Raw genomic sequence first — 17,596 nt, 5'->3', positions numbered from 1 at the left:
AGATTAGTCACACAAAATCAGGGTGTCTGTGTTGTACCTTGCAACGAAATGCCTTGAATGTCAATATATTTAAAGGTCCCATGACATGGCCCTTTCTACTGATCATAATTCCATTGTTGAGGTCTACTAGAATAGATTTACATTGTTCAATGTTCCGAAATAACATTGGTTTCTCATACAGCNTAGACTAGAGGGTGTCAGGTCCACTCCCCACTTATAAAAATAGCACTTTACCACTGCACCCCCTCTAATCTCAGATGCACCCTGAGTCATTTTGTTTAAGTACAGTGAGCCTTTCTAAAATATACAGTAAAGAGATAAACCCACCAGCATTATAGGATATACTATGACTTTGTGCCAAATACTTGTTGCTGATTTAGAGTACTGGCACCTTTTTTATTCCAATTCAAGCACTGAGGATAATAGTAAAACACTGAAAGGGAACCTTTTATTGCACCAGGAGCTATCTTGGGACTTTTACTGCGACAACGTTGACTTGCCATTGTCTTGCCTGTGAATACAAAATAAACCATAGTGTTGGTGATCTACAGTGTTGTCATTCTTCTTTGAATAGCAAGACCGCTAACACCCTATTTCAACAATCACACTCCCTGTCATTGACATAATTAATAGAGGGTTTAGCTTCTCACCATCATTTGCTGAAAGGCTGCCTGCCAAACGTAAACATTCAGCCACGTGACTTGCAAACTCTCGCAAGAGTTTTACACAAGACGGATCCTTTTTTAGCCATAACCGTCTGCGAGACAGCGGGACATCGCGAAACTCAGCCTGAACTCAGCCTGTGCACCATGGACGCGGGAAGGGGGGGTGCTGAGGGGGCTGCAGCACCCCCATCTGCGAGGCTCCACTAGCACCCGCACCCCCAAATGTGGCGCACCTACAGTGTAAGTGCGCCACATTTTCGCCGCTGCGAGGCTCCACTAGCACCCCCCCCCAGTGCGTCACAGTTTCGCCGCTGAGAGAGAGTGTGTGTGTGTGAGGAGCTCCACGGATTGGTCCATTTGCACCAATTGGTCCATTTGGGTATGGGCACGTCACTGTACCCAGGAAGAAAAAAAAATGGAAAAATAAAAATCTCCAACGAGGCGTTCTGGGGCAGCATAGACAGGTCTTTTCTGTGTTAGAGTTTTACTCGCTACAGGGTGTACTTTGAGGGTTTGTGACTCTGCAGACCGTTTACATGCAGAAAAAGCTACATAACACACAAGGGGACGGGTAATAACCGGAAAAGCAAGACATGTGACCTTTAATACAATTAGGTAAATTAACAATTATTTGTATGTGCTTTTGTTTAGGAGCTCTGGATCACATTGTGGTGACGACACAAGATGGCAAGTTCCCTCTCAACCAGCTGGGACAGGTCTCCATGAAATCCCCTCAGCTCATTATGGTCAACATGAGCAGCTTTCCAGAGGTAAGACGATCACACACACAAACACACACGTACAGATTCTTCCTCGACGTATGTGTTTGTCTCACGCAGACTAGCACGCTGTAACTAAAAGCTTTATAAAAATAATCCGACAAAGATCCGAAAGACAGATAGATGGCCTTTGCAGAAGGAAAAGTAAGCCAGAGCAGAACTCTAGAAGCCCTCAGTTCTGTACAAATGAAACCTGAGCGGCCGCTCTCTCTCCAACTGTGTCTCAGATGCTAATTGATTGATCACTCGAGGAGGCCTTTGTTCCGCGGTGAAAGATAGCAGCATGAACCCAAACTGTGTGTGTGCGCGCACTGGGATGTGGTTCTGTCTGTGTGTGAGTTTTCACAGAATAGGAAATGACCTCATTTTACCCCCAGGTTAGGAAGGAATGGATTATTTTCTTTTTTCTACTCCTTTTTCTTTCCCTCTTTTCCGTTTTAGATCATACAACACTGCTAGTCAGAGGGGGCGTCTTGCATTTTAAGACCTTCTGGTGTCCTGGCAAATGTTAATGTGCTTTTTTAGCAGTTACACAAGACTGAATCATATATCCCCAAAAAGTCATGAATAAAGATTTAGTTCTCTAAGGTCTTATTTATATATGTTTAGATGAATGAGAATAATGAATGCTAATTACAAGTGAAGCTTGCAAGTACAAAATGTCACTCTGACAAACCAGCCGATAGTTATTGTCAGAGAATAATTTCGCCCTACATGTTTACCTTTTGCCCTCTGATGCAGCTGACCAACCTTGATCAGCCGTTATCTCCCATAAGGAGGGGCTGCCCTAACAAGTTGTTGTTGTTACCAGTTTATGGCCGGGCAACTCTCGGCGAGAGATATTTATTGTTGTGGGACACCTGGAACACATCCTTCTCGGGGGGTGTAGATGACCCAGAGCCATAAGCGACAACAAATGTGATTCAGTGTCCTCAGCTGTTTAGTCTATCTATTGAAGAATGTTGATTATTACACTCCGAAGTTAAAACCTGGAACTACAGGAGGGTTCTTCAGAATTGATTGTGGCATCTCAACCGTGTGGTCAACTCTTGTGAATCCTCCGGCCGAAGCTCCAAATAAACCGTCAGTGTTTGCCATCAAAGCTCCAGCTCTCCTCGTGTCTCTTTGAGTCCTGACTCTCCAGAGGTTTCCCCCACAGTTATGATTACAAAAATAAAGTAAATTCATACAGTTAAGTGCAAGTATGAAAATACATTACAATAAAAGCTGATTTAAAAGGGTCTACTGCCCAGGTAGCTGCGCTGTGATGCTGTTCTTTTATCTAACTGCTAATGTTAGCATGAAGACAATGCTAGCATCCTGATGTTAAACCGGTATAATGTTTTTATCATGACAGCTATCTTAGCTCTGCACATTGGCATGCTAACATTATGTTTGGTACAATTCATCCTAACTGGAGCATGAATGCAAATTTAATGGCATGCAACTCACGGTTGGAATGAAGATTGTTAGGATATTTCAAGTCTGAACCAAAGAGTCCGACCGCCCGGCATTGCCAGCCCTACATGGCTAAAAACACAAAATAGCAACATAAAATACTCTGTGGAGGCAATAACAGATTTACATTCTAAGGGAAGTAAAACCGACATGATCTGTTGCTGTTTAAAACCGTTTCTTTAAGCTTCGATGACTTTCAAAGGCAGTTTGTTATTTTGGAGAACCACCTGTCTGTTATAAATAAAAAACAAGTTCTTGCAACCATATTCCACCAGCTTCTATTTTTCTACCGGTCACCTTTTGTGAATCTGAAAGGTGTGGTTACACCTGTTTGTTCTGTGTTGTAGCGGCATCACAAAACATGCAAATCCAAGCATTTATCTGGAAATCTACTCTTCAGCCTGAACGGTCTTGCTGGGAGTCTATTTTCTTTCCAGGAACTCCAACCGTAGACCACACACACACACCGGCAGACACACTCATGCATGCACACGATACAATGTCATGCCCTGCGCTGCCCATGTCCCACACAGAGGTGAGTCCTCAGTACCCAGAGCTAATAGGCTTATAATGATGCCTATCCATTACCAGGCACTCCAGAGGCCCTCGCATTGTTTTCCATTCATTCATTAAGAGCAGCCAGGGAGGGCATGGTGGAACTAACAACAACTACCAGCAGGCTTAGATCAAGATCCAATTTGGTTTGTGTGTTTTTGGAAGAGTTTGCATGTTAAAGCATCCCACCACTTCGTTCATAAATCGTTTTCTTCAGGACTTTTTATTTTACACGCACACACGCAGACTCTCGCACACATTCCTCCCCGCTCGCCTCTTTGCTTTGAAGCGGGCTGTCAAGCGTTTGATGTGAAACTTCAGTGTAATTTCTCTTCCTCTCGAGCATATTAACCAGAACCTGCACGGCCTTTACACAGAAATTCCCCTCGGTTTTCCGTAACCACCGGAGTGGTCGTCGGGAGAGAGGAAACGGTGATGAATTCGATGCTGAGAACGATCAAACATAGGTAGGGGCTGAATCTATCACCCCACACTCAAAGAGCGCAACCAGAGGCCTGCGCTCCGGATGAATTTGACAAAGGAAAAGAAACCACATGAATTAATTTAATGTGCGCAAATAAATTCCTTTAATCTCACTGCCATTTTTTTTTCCCCAGCGGAGAAGGCCAGAAGGAGCTGTCAAAAATGGAGAGTAGGTTAGAAACAGAGTAGAAAAAAAACAAATGATGTGCTTTTTCCTCGCATTGGCACACTTTGTAATGATCAGCTATGGGAATTGTCATGTGGTTGCAGAACTGGTGCGAAGAGTGTGACTTTGTTTCAGTAATTCAAAGGATTTGGCTTCCTCTGCCTTGTCTGTGTGCACTGTGTTTGGCTCTCGGGTTAATATGTAGTATTTGCTGGACTAAAGGATTGTGCTGCATATGTTGGATCAAGTTTTGATGTTTCGCATATGTTAAGACTGTTTTAATATTCACCAGAGTAACATGCAAGCTTGTTCCTCTGCCTGCTGGTCTGCATGCCTGCCAACAAAATATAAAAATACTTTAAAATAGAATTCCAAAGAAGCCACTTTACTATTTAAGTATTGTGTGACTGTAGACCAACAGAACCTCTTAACATGTAATTGTCTGATCCTGTTATGGGTTGAGATATCAATGTCATCTCTGCCTAGTATCCAAATTGACGCTAGATCACTTGTTCCCTAACAAAACACAAAGTTCTCTTCTTTTCATCTCCCATTAAATTGTTTCATCCTTTCAAAATAAAACAGATGTTCGAGAAATATTTGTTGCCATTTTATTCTAACAGATGAGTGACATTTTCTGCCACCCACTGTATTGGTACTGTAAATGTCCAGTAGATGGTAGACGTAGCCTCATGCTAAATCTGAACACAATACAATAAAAGTGTTTTTAAATGTTAGTTTAAGTGAATTTAAATATTCATGTGCTCACCTCAATATAATAACCATTAAAAGCAATAAGATGATTTTATTTTTGAAAATACTTGAAATGTGTTCACACAAACTCAAAAGCACATGTGTGTTTGTGTGTGTGTATCCATGTATCATACACAAACACCCGCAGACAGTCCTGTGAGGTCACTGTGGGTCACCCCCTTGCCCTGCAACCTCTCAGTCCTGTCCCAGAGGGCCGAGCGCTGACAGTGGCCCAAGGCACTTCCACACTGCATCGGCTTCCCCTGACACACACACACCCCACCCAAACACACACATAACATACAACCCACCACACCTTAATAGTTGCCAGCTGGAGCCTGGCCACTACCTGCAGTTGTAGCGCTGCTTTTCCATTCACACCAGCAAGCACACATTCATATATCTGTGTCTGTGTGTGTCTGTGTGTGTTTCTGATCTTTATGTCGTGTTTGCCCCAGGCTACAGCTGCCGCTGCCCGTGCCCTGAGAGAGAGTAGCATGAACCTTAACCCAGAGGTGGACGGGACAATCATCAAGGTGCCCGTTCCCAAGTGAGTCTCTTCCTAAAACACACACACACACACACACACACACACACACACACACACACACACACACACACACACACACACACACAACCCCCCCCCAAGGGCAGAATCGCTTTCCTGCTTTCTGCACTTTCTTTCTTTTCATTCCTTTCCTTACTCCTTTTCCCTTTCTTTTGTTATCCCTCTTTTTCCCCACTCCCACTTTTATACACTTAACTTAAGTATTTACCATGAAACAAATTAGGGGATCTGATAAATCAAGTAATCCATTTATAAAATGGTATTTCATGGATCCTCTTAAGGAGGCCAAGATTATTTGATATGGCAAAACTACATTTTGGAATTGAGTAGAATTGCAATGCATTTTACATTTTATAAATGTAACTAAATAAGATACCAATAACTCAAAAGAATATCAATACATGATGCAAATCCTAGACCACAACCTTACAGTTAGTCTCTTTCATGCTTTTGAAAGTCCCCCCATTAATGAACCCCTGTAACTGACAGATTTATTGACTTTGGTTTGTAGATGTATAAAGACCCCGAGTGTGTTGATGTGAGGGCCGGGTCACTCTTTCTCTCTGCCAAGTCAAACAACCTTACGAAAAACTATCCGTCGCTCACTCACTAAACTACTTTGTGTGTTTATCATTTTTTGTTTTTTACATATCTGCCCATGTGCATGTAAGCATACATGTATAAATGCCAATCTGAACTTATGTGCATTTGGGTGCATGTGTGTGTGCACGCGTGGAGCAGCAGGTGTTAGTCTGGCAGAGGAGGGACACAAGAGTCAGGCTGCGTTCCCCCTGCAATCAGTCTCGGCACGCTCCAAGCCCACATTTGCATTTCCAAAGAGAAGGCGCTCCTTGATTGGCCCTGGAATCAGTAATTAGGCCGTATTGTTTGTGGTAAATAGACACCACACTTGGATTGTTTGCAAATAGTCCCCGAGGCAAAAACAACGAGAAAAAAGCCAATTAAAGACAAAGAGGGAGAGTGAAATGGGAAGTATGATTTTCTGAGTGATTAACGAATGCAAAGTGAATACAAAGTTGTCGGGATGACGAGCGTCTTAGCTCCGGTCTGAGTCCCTCAGCAAGTCACTGTGAGATGGACTCACGGGTCAGAACTGAAATAATTAGACCTCATGCTTACATGCCCTTAACATTAAGTAGTAAGTAAGGTTGTTATTATTTGACATAATGCATTTGTTATTATGTGGTTTTCTGTGTTTAAAAAGAGTCTGACTAACCGTTTCTTTTTAGGTCTCTGTGTGTAGTTTAAAGGCATCTTGTTTATATCGTATTCCTGTAGCAATTCCTCTTAAAAGTAGGAAAATACACTTTCTCCAACACTGAAAGCTAAATATCATAGTCATTAGCTAATATCATCATTTGGTACAGTGTATAACCTTGCTTTAAAGAGTAGCTGCTACTTTAACCCACCGACATCCATTGAGCTAAACTTACTTGCATAACTCTCCGTTTTAACCCTTGCTTGGAAAAAACTATGTATGTCAACTTCTGTCTTACTATTTGTTCTTTTCTCTCATGTCCTCCCTTCCCTGTAGAGTAACACGAGAACACAGGGAGAACCTCGCCAAGCTGGCAAAACAGTTCGGCAACAAGGCTAAAGACTCACTGAGGAAGGTGCGATCTAACGCTGTCACACAAGTCAAAAAGACCAAGGATGCACAATCGGAGGACACCTTACGTCTTGTGGAGAAACAGGTAAGAGATATGGAGAAGGACAGCAGTTCTAATACACATGGTTAAATCGATAGATCAGACTGAGAAGGGATATTTTAAGGAAGGTTGAGTTGTTGGATGCAAGAGATGATTTTCAAAACCTCTGATAATTGGAGCCTGAAGACCTGAAATTGCTAATGCAGTCCCAAGAGTTGAAATAGTTCATTCATCATAAGCCCAGTCATATTCTGTCTTATTTCAGCTATATAATGTTGTCCGTTTACCAGACATACAATAGAGGGAGGTGTATGTGTATTTTTTTCATCTTTCCCTCCTCTTCCTTGACAGATCCAGCAGATGGCGGACAACATGGCGTTGGACATCGACAAACAGCTTGCAGCCAAGACCAAGGAGCTGCTAGGCTGACTTTGACGATTAAAAGGTCTTATTTTGGTTATTTTGGTTATAGCTGAACTTCAAATGGACTCATGTAAGAGGGGAAATATGCCATTCCTATCTGGTTAATAATACACTCACTAGCATTGGGGAGATACATCGCTGCTATGGGATATCTGGGTTTAACCGTCAGTGCACAAACAGAAATTGGTACGGATACAACAACGACAGACTGCCGGTCACATCCCTCCTCCCTTGTTACTCTTCCCGTCTTCAAACAAACACCGACGAGGGACGAATGGACTTTTAATGGGATTTGCGGGCCTCCTCCTAATCAAACTCTTTGCCACAAGGGCCGTCTGTTTACATAAAACAAGCGCACCCGTCTGAATGTAAACTGGTTGCGGCTTTGTCTTGGTGGCAAGAGCGAGAGAAAAGGGGAGAGACGGTTTGTTCCAGAGACGCAGGATATGATTAGCATGTTGCCAAACATTTGTTTCACATTGATTCAAAGTCGGTTCAAAAATAAACTTGAGAGAAACAACAACTTTAATTTCTGCCATCGTCTAGGATTGATAATACGGCTACTCAACCGACAATAACGTCGGAAAAGTAACATTATTGATGGGCTCCATTAAATAAAATCTACTTTGTACCATGTGCGTCATGTTTCTCTCTTTTGTTTTCTTTTCTTTTTCTCCACTTTTGGTTTGAAGTCGCCCCCTCCTCCATTAGTCAGAGTGATAATGGACTTTTCCTGTGTACAGAGCTCCAGACCCTGGCTGCTGGCACCACAATTGTCCATTAGGAAAACAAACTTTAATGTTGTCCACTTGGACCTCTTTGTCCTTTTTAAGAAGCTGCACTTTTAAAGCCACTTTCAGGAGTTGCCGTTTTTCAAAGTGCATGGGTAACAAGAAATGTATGAATGAGAAGCCTACAGCAACACACACGGCTCTGCTTTCATCCCTCCGCTGTTTACACCAGCTAGAAGCTTTTCCACACTATTATGTGGTCCGTGTCTTCGTCTTTATCATGGTTTGTTTTGCTTCCTCTGCTACTGGTCGCAGGCAGCCCACATGGCAGACAGGTTTCATTTTAAGAGTTTCCTCACACACTTGCTCTTACAACCACTCGGTGGTTTGTTGATTACAGTGGGGCGACATTGCACGCTACTAATTAAATCTGAATCAGAATGCTGTTTGGCGTCTTCTTAATGGATGAAATAAATGGATAAAATATGACTATGCAGATTTCATGGTGTTTTTTGTAATATTTGGTGTTAGCTACAGATTGTACTTTTATTAGATTTGTCTTCTTTATTTGTCTCCCTGAATGGCCTTGCTGTAATGGCCTAAATGGGCCGGAGTCGTTGGATAAACAAGAGTTTAGCAGAGGAGTGGCTGTGTTGGGACAGAGGAGTGGTGGGGTGGAAATGGCAGGTTTTTTGCGGAGATTCTGGGTCCATATGTCTGCAATTTGAGGGCATTGTGTACCTTGGCCTAAAACAGAGCTTCATGATCGATGGAGGGGTGAAAAACTCCCAAGTCCCTGGCGCAGAACACAGGCAAGCACGAGGAAATTGCTTTCAGCTGATAGCTTCATTTTGGTTGACATTTATCAAGTGAATTACCCCCCGTTTTTTCAAATGTTTACTACTACTAGCACCGCCTTTGGTGTGTGTGTGTGTGTGTGTGTGTGTGTGTGTGTGTGTGTGTGTGTGTGTGTGTGTGTGTGTGTGTGTGTGTGTGTGCGCGCGCAATAGAGCTTCTTCTTTGTACTCGTGGTGTGTCTTTTGGCGATTCCTCACCAAAATATACAAGTCTGAATTGGTTCAGTACACCCTGGATTTGAAAGTGTTCTGTTCATTCCCGGGTTTATTTCAGCAAAGATAACCACTAACACATTTTAAATCTATAGCTTTTAATCCCAAGATGCTCTTTATAAAGCTCTATTTCTACAAAAAGTATCATTCATTTTTGCGTGACAGAAATTTTAATAGAACAAAACCAGGCCATGAAGAAATATCAACCACACATTTCAATTGTTTTATTAAATAAAAACAAGCAAGACTATTTAAACTTTTGCCAAAAGGTGATTTTAACAGGATAATGGTGAAGGGTAAATTGTAATGTAACAGTAGGACAAGTAGAGAAGGTTCATAAATCAGTGAACTCAGTAATGTCAGCTTTATTCAGGTTTGCTAACATTAGCCTCGGTAAGCTAATAGTCATCACACCAAACATGGCTCAAGCAGCAAAACCCCCGGGGTGTACTCAATTGGGCAGGGGTCCGTTTCAGTTCTTATGAATTCCAGTTTTTATTTGTAAGACGAAGAATCTGTTATTTATTTTTACAATAGTCTTGTTTTAAATCCCCAATGGGAATATTAGTAAGTAGTGCTTTGCAGAGCACTTACTGAATCCAATTTCTTCCCCTTATTTTTTTAGAACACACAAATACAGATACGGAAGAGTACAATTTCAACTCATTGGAAAAAAGAATCAAAATGCCTCGAGTGTCTATTTCAGTCCTCTCTAACTTCATTCTTCCCCTCTTAGCATTGTTCTACCTCTCAATATCTCCACTTTTCATGCAGATTTCTGTACTGCATTATTCATATATTTTCAGAGGAGCTCGATACAATGGTGTAGTTTCCCAAAATGACCTACATTATATTGTATAGCTGCCGTGTGCACAATAGACCAAAAATAATGAATGTATATGATTCCTCTTCTTCTCTCTGTGACTGTGATTACACATCGAGCTACGGCGCTCCTGCAGCAGCTGAACCGCCGAGGAGCCCCCGGAGCTGGGCGGGGACAGACCCCACCACTCAAGTAGACAGAATAGGACAGATCGCACACACGTACACACACACACCTCTTATTCTGTCTTTTTCTCCCTCTCTTCCTCTTCTCATCACCTCTGGAGTGTAAAGAGCGTCCGAGTGTGTGAAGCCACCCTGAAGATCTCATCAAGGATCCAATCAGAGCGTGAATACAGAATGCACTCTCCTCTTGTGATGTGATGATTGGGGGACAGGGGGGGGAGGACATTGAGAGAGCCTGTCTTGAGCGAAAAAATCTCTGCATATGCAAATTGAAGAAAAAAAAAAGTAATGGATTTGATGTTCGTAAGAGTGTCTCTGACCCTTTCAGGGATGTAGCAACAGGCTCACAGGAAAAGAATATGTGCAGATTAGCCTATTAATATTTATAGATGTAATTGGTTGAGCTGTGTGGCATGCGGCCTTGTTGCGCCTGGTGTAATGCCAACCACGTTTAGGGGCTAATCCAGGTGGGTGCTCTTACTGCCTCTAACAGGGAAATGGCCGGCCATTTTAGGAGGAAGCTGGATATCCTAATAATCAGGTAAACTAATACCGGGCGGTGAGAGTGTTTCCTTCCGGAGCTCTTGGCATGTCAGTCATTGGCAGAATTGCTCCTGTCTAGTCTGCGAGCCATTTTAACTCAGAGGAACATGCGCTCTTTCTCCCCTGATTTAGGAAGGACCACACGGGCCCCTTTTGATAGCCTCTGTACTCACGAGGAGGCTCCCCAAACGTCGTAGGGACCAACCAGACGCTCCAACACACACCTCCTGCTTCTCCAATCTGAACAAAGCGTTCCTCAGTCTAAAGTGGTTAAACTGTCATTTCGAATCGTCTGGACATCGTGATTACCGGCATGGGAGGAATTATATATTTAGCTTTATGTCCGTCGCCATTTCCTCCCCCCGCCCTGATCTGAAGTGACTAGCCAGTAGTGCCCTCGATATTACTATCTCTGAGGAGTTTAAACCTTCCCCCAGGAGACAAGTGTAATCAAGGGCTGCCAGCGGGAGAGAGGGAGAAAGAGAGAAGGAGGGAGGAGGGTGAGAGGTGTGGGTTGGAGTGTGTTGGATCCCTGTAGTGATGAGATAGTGGAGGGAATGATAATGGACCCAATTTAAAAAATATATTTCTTCTTCCAAAACCTTTAAAAAAATACTGAAGTTCTCAGCCAAGAAAAGAAAGAAAATACAGAAGGGTATGACGTACTTTTTTTTTTATATTGATAAAAATGATTTAATATATTATCAGTAGCCTACATGGACAATATTTCCCCCAAAAATACTTTCCTTTTGCTGTCAATTTTGCACGTTGCAATAGTTAGTAGAAAATGTCTAGTATCTTTGCTTCAAGAAGTGAAATTAGAGCTGGGTTGATTAGGATACAACAACGAGGAATAAATCATTCTGTCCCTGCAAAAGTTTCAAGTATTTTTTTTTTAATTCAGGCCATATGTCGTGTTTTCAGACAGTTTAAGTTATTTAAAAATATGTTATTGTATAGGCATTATGTCGATAAGTTTCCAACACATCCAAGGGAGTTTTATTAATGCAGAATAAGACACTAGAATCAAGAACAATTATTCTACTAAGTGCATCTGTACTCAAATATATCCACATGCCACCTGTTTTCTTCTTTTTTTTTTTAAAGGAAATGGAGGATTTACTTCAGCTAATCCTACAGCAAATAACCAAGTTTAAGAAAATCCAGCTGTGATGTGCTGTAGTCCAGAAAGAACTTCACATACGGATGAAAGCTGTTAAATGAAAGGAGAAGCATGCGTGCACAAGACACACCTCTCCTTTGCTATTTTTACATTGAGTCATTATTTGGGAAAACATTTAAATATTCTTCCCCAAATTGTTTCCACAATACACTTCTTAAAAAACATTGTTTCTCAGTAAATCCACAACGCCCCCCCAGGATCTCATTAATCCTGAAGAGACTCATTCATCCTCAATAACGTCACCGCTTGCTCATAAATAAAAGTGACCGTTTGGAAAGCAGATGAACGCAGCCAACGGATTGGACAGGAAGTCAGTTAATCTGCAATCCAATCCGGCTCGAGTCTAGTGAAACGCGGCTCAGCTTGGCCGACCGAGGCCTGGGAGGAAGGAAGTGAAGGACTCAGGAAACAGTGTTCAGAGCTTTCACCAGTCATATCCATCACGGTGCACGGTGATGGAAGCGTGTGTGTGTGTGTGTGTGTGTGTGTGTGTGTGTGTGTGTGTGTGTGTGTGTGTGTGTGTGTGTGTGTGTGTGTGTGTGTGTGTGTGTGTGCCCCCGTTTCACCAGTCGTATCCATCACAGGGCTCTGTCTCCAGGCCTGGGCAAGAGAGCTGGAGAGTCATTAGAGGGGCTGGGCTGCAGCTCTGCACTTTAACTAAACATCTTTTCCATAAAATAAATGCTTCCAGGTTAGTGTGGGTCCCGGAAAACCCAGGTCGCCTCGCTTTTGCTGCCACTCATCTGATCCCAATTACCAGACAGACTAGGTCAGAGCCAGCGGAGACTATATGGATGCAGACTTTCCTCGTGTGTAAGACTTCAGTGATAACCCAACTGTGGCATCCTTTGGCTTGAATCCACACACCACCATGCACATATGCCCCGCCACTTTACAGTACTCTATCTGTGGTAAAGAAAGAAAAATCTGTTTTTTGTCTATGTCTTTAACTGGCATTATTTTGACACCTATATTATTAGTGAGATCTAGTGGTGATTAAAGTTGTGAATAATCTGCCAAATCTAACCACAAAGCCACTTAGACATCTATAGTGGTCCTGATTTAGCATGGAATGAAATTGATTTCCATTTCACTCCTTATGCACATCTATCTGTACACTTTTTAATTTCTCTATCACAAAAATATTCATATAATTTAGGGAGCACAATGTTGCGTATAACAAGAAGATGTTTTGAAGTGTTTTCCATATATAATATACTATATATCATATCAACAGGGGTCTCATGTATAATCATCTCATGTCATATCTGCATTTTAACAGTTACAGCAGTTAAGATGGAAAAGTTGTTAAAGGATGTCTTGTGCTCTTTTATGTCATGGGATATTATTTCATATTTAAGAATGTGTCCTCTCATATCTTGCCCTTTGTCTATAATCTCAACAATATTTTTGGCGTTTTCATTTACAATCCCTGTCCTTACCGTTTTATACAATTTTAAAAACGGTTTTCTTCTAAAACTAGTCTTATACCCACCCTGGTGGAACATATCATGGTTATTTACTTAGTTTGATAAAGGCATTGAAGGACTGAATGCACAACTATCACCTGTTGCGTCAGCTTAACAAACTCTAAAAGGTCACTCTTTTATGGCTGCGTAAAAGCTGACATTAGAAGATCTCACCCTCCACCCAGAACATCCATAACATTTACTCCAGTTGTGTTTCATGTATGAGAGAAACTTGATCTTTAGAGGAGTCGATCATAGTGATGTATATGTGCTTGTGCATGTGTGTTTATGTGTAGACACAGCGTGCCTCCTACATTATTGAATAATTGTTTCCTGATGCTCTCCTCTTCCCTAGAATATTAATTACCAAATGAGGAAACCGCCTCTTTGGTCTGGGGGGTTAAAGGAGGAAATGAAAAGGGGGCCGCGCATGTAGGAGACCGTCGTTTTTGATGGGGTTAACTCTTAATCTGTGTGCGCGTGCGTGTTGGGATGGGGTATAGCAGCATCTATGTTTGGGGGTGACGTTTCAGGGATAGCATTTGTTTCTCCGATTTAATGTATGATGAGAATATCCTGGACATCTGGAAGAAGCAGTTGTATGTTTGGCACAAAATGGCCAATAAATACATTTTTCTCAGTCCCAAAATAAAATATCATCAAGCAGAGGAGGAAAAGGGAAAGTTGAAAGCTGTCAAATGCTGCTACGGTCTTTTGTGAAAGACACTCCAGTAAAAGAGTCAGATACATGAATATTAAGGCAAGCACACGCAGATAATTGCAAGAAGATAGCAAAGACTTCTATAAAAAACGCATAGATAGTGAAAATATATAAAGGAGTGACACAGTTGACTCAGTTTACCCTAACCTAGATCTTTGTCATAAGACTCCATCAAAAAGATTTTTTTGCATGTAATGTTTTTTTTCTATGACCCTTTAATTCTGCATTAGTTAACATAATTTCTTGATGATTCATAATCAGCAGACATCAGAAACCATGCACAGCTCTCACACTGAGCCTGCATCAAAAGGAGGATGGCACCATCTAGTGAAACTATGCAGCGATGAAACACTACATGTTGTACTGTTCAGAAATAGGGTTTGATGATATTAAACAAGAACAAAAATAAACTTAACGTTAACTACTTACTAATCATCCATACCCTGTGCCATTTACACCAGTTGCAGTTTATTAAACTTACTTTAATTTCATATTTTTATTTTTCAAACACTCACCTTAGTAGGCTTATAAGAGATCGCTGTGATCAATACTGACTTAAAACATATAACTTTTTATTCATATATATATTCAACTACACACACATTTATAAGAAAAGACACCAGATATTAAACACAAAAACCTACTGACAAAACTATGTTATATCTTTGCAGGTTTGAAATCCAACCACAAACATAAACATGCACTCAATGGACAACAACCTTTTTTTCTTATTCTCCATCAAAATAGTTTAGTATTGATTAAAGATTTAAGTATTTTTCCACACCATGCTTTCTCTGATTTTACCTTTCTTCTACCATGCTATACGATTTAATCACATTTTGCATTCCCAAACAGAAACCATCTTCACCAGAACAGGGACATGGTTAGCTTTATCTCATTTCATTTCATTTCAAACCTTTATTTAACGAGATTGGTCCCATTGAGATCATAGATCTCTTTTTCAAGGGAGACCTGCAGCATATAGGTTCCACATGAAACAAACATTTATCACATCATGCATGTGCAGCTGCGGGAAAAGACTCAAGCCAGTCAGAAGGAACCTGGGGTCAATTGGCTGCTGTTGTGTTCCTCTTCCTTTTCCCCTCCTTGGTCTTTTTAAGCTGCAGGGAGCATAGTTCTGTAGCTTGACAAACTGCAGTAATGCCTGGTGATGGCCCCTGTCCTCAGTCATCTTTGCACCAAGTCATCTGAGGTCATTGCTTGTGGTCAAGGCATGCTGGTTGCCCCCTTTTTCAACTTGTTTCACAATGAAGCCTGTGATTGAACAGATTGCTGCTTCCTTGTACGCAGAGAGATTGCAAACATCTGGAAGGTCCAAAAAGATGAACAAAAACTCTTCTGCTGCCTCCATATCCACCCTGCCTACAGTTTTCACAGTTGCAGTTGTTGAGTCAGTTAGTTACACATGAATTAACTGGAGATACTTTAGCTCTTTTCACAATACTATTACTCAAGGCACGTCAGCCACACTTTGGCTTTGTCACTCTTCTGCTTTCTCTGCACCATTTTAATATAAAAGGTTTAATAAGCAGAAACATTGACCCCTGCTCATTTCTGATAACACTGTTAACATATTAAGGGAGAGCGGGGTAATGTGAGACATTTTTTACATTTGCTCTCCTGTAGGCGAGCTAAAATGATATATCAGTAAGATTTACACATTTCCCATTAATTCAGGATGTTTCCTAGCACTGGAAATGATCAGAATGTCTTCAGGACAAAGGGCAGTGAAAATATGATTGTTTTTTAAAAAGTGGTCTTGTGTCTCACTTTACCCCAGCTAAGGGGTGAACTGAGACAGACTAGAGAAATCAAGGGGGTAAAGTGAACCACTTACCTTTTCCACTTTTAAACTACCAAAACAACACATGTTGTAACAGTTAGAATCCTGACAGATAGATTGACAACCACACATTCCAAAACTAATGTCGGATGCGCAACATAATCATGGGGATTGGTCAATTTAGCACATTTTTAAAACAAAGTAACTCCAAACAAAGTCAAATACAACATAATATATTTCAAAGTGCTTCAATAAACATTCAATTAACCATTTAACCAGTTAGATTAGAACACGATATGATATGAACATCAGCCGCATATTTAAACAAGGCCTACTCTACATTCCAGCCCTGAAGGTTACAGGGAAAGGTGAAGAGTTGCTCTCTCCGTGTTGTTCCTCCAGGCCTATTAGGTTGAGGCAGCTTCTTCACCACATCACCTTTAGGAACATGTGCCACATCCTTTTTTTTCATAGCAAACGTGGGTGTCTCCCACTCTCTGTTGTTTCCCTGGATTTTTCTGAGGAATTGGGTTAGTATTTCGTCCCCCTCAACCTTCTCAACCATGCCAACATAACGGATACTTCGGTGTTTTGTGGCAAAGTTGACGAGGACGAAGTCACCCACGGACAGATCTTTGTTTCCGGGGTCACTCCTCTCATCTTCAGAGCTCTCAAAATCATCCTCAAATGGGACAGGGTCATCACTCTCCTCCGAGCTGCTATCTATGATTTTCTTCTTGGGTGCCTTCTTTTTCGGTTTTCCCTTTTCTTTGCTATTTTGCTTTTTCCCTGCCAGTTTCTTTTGTCTCTCTTCATAAGCCTGTTCTATGATTTGCTTCTCTGGAGTATCTGTTAAAATGGCTGTCTTCACACGCTTTCGTTTTGTTTGTCCTCTGGGGGGACATTTTGGAAGTGGTATGATTTCCTGAGGAGACACATATCCAGGTCGTGAGACAGCTGGCGAGGCACATCCATGTGGACCATGCAAAGTGGATGGAATAGCATCAGCGAGTGGAATAGCATCTGCAGCAGGTGGTTCATCTGCAGGGGGTGGATCATCTGCAGGCCGTGGACCATCCGGATCATCTGAAGTGGATGGACCAGTGGATGCAGGCCGCAGCTCAGGGTTTGGCCGGTCTGACACCATGGATGGTGCAAACGCCTCCTCAGGGAAAATATCTCTGTTATATGGGAAGATCCCAGTGGACTTGAAGCCAGAGGTGATATTGCGTGGTGTCACTGCTGACAAGAAGGCCTCGTTCACAAATCCTGCAATCTGATAGATGGAGACTGTTTTGCCAGGGTTAGATCTCATCCACCCATCAAGAGCTCGGCTGTATAGGGTCTTGAACGGGCCATACACCGTCACGTCGAGAGGCTGCAAGCGATGGGATGTGTGGGGTGGGAGGGTGAGCAGAACAATACCATTACTCTTTGCTTTCTCCACTGCCTTGAGTGAGATGTGAGCTCTCAGATTATCCAGGATTAGCAGCATGGGATGGTCAGGAGTGCACTTAGTGTGCTTTATCAAGTGATCGAGGAACTCA

The 17,596-nt window shown here is 41.9% G+C and overlaps 1 protein-coding gene across 1 annotated transcript in view; it reads left to right on the top strand.

Moving 5' to 3' along the window:
• Positions 1-8,158, top strand: part of mrrf (mitochondrial ribosome recycling factor) — a 15,866-nt gene extending 7,708 nt beyond the window's left edge. Inside the window, exons 4-7 of the mRNA XM_010775040.1 lie at positions 1,317-1,435; positions 5,318-5,409; positions 6,983-7,142; positions 7,449-8,158. Coding sequence (XP_010773342.1) covers positions 1,317-1,435; positions 5,318-5,409; positions 6,983-7,142; positions 7,449-7,526 — 449 coding nt within the window. The 3' untranslated portion in view covers positions 7,527-8,158. The remainder of the gene's footprint in view (positions 1-1,316; positions 1,436-5,317; positions 5,410-6,982; positions 7,143-7,448) is intronic.
• The last annotated feature ends 9,438 nt before the right edge of the window (positions 8,159-17,596 follow it).

This window comes from Notothenia coriiceps, unplaced genomic scaffold, assembly GCF_000735185.1.
Source record: "Notothenia coriiceps isolate Sejong01 unplaced genomic scaffold, NC01 NC01_scaffold00015183, whole genome shotgun sequence".
Lineage (NCBI taxonomy): Eukaryota > Metazoa > Chordata > Actinopteri > Perciformes > Nototheniidae > Notothenia > Notothenia coriiceps.
Note: the sequence above shows the minus strand (reverse complement) of the source record. Positions and strands in the feature narration are given on the sequence as shown.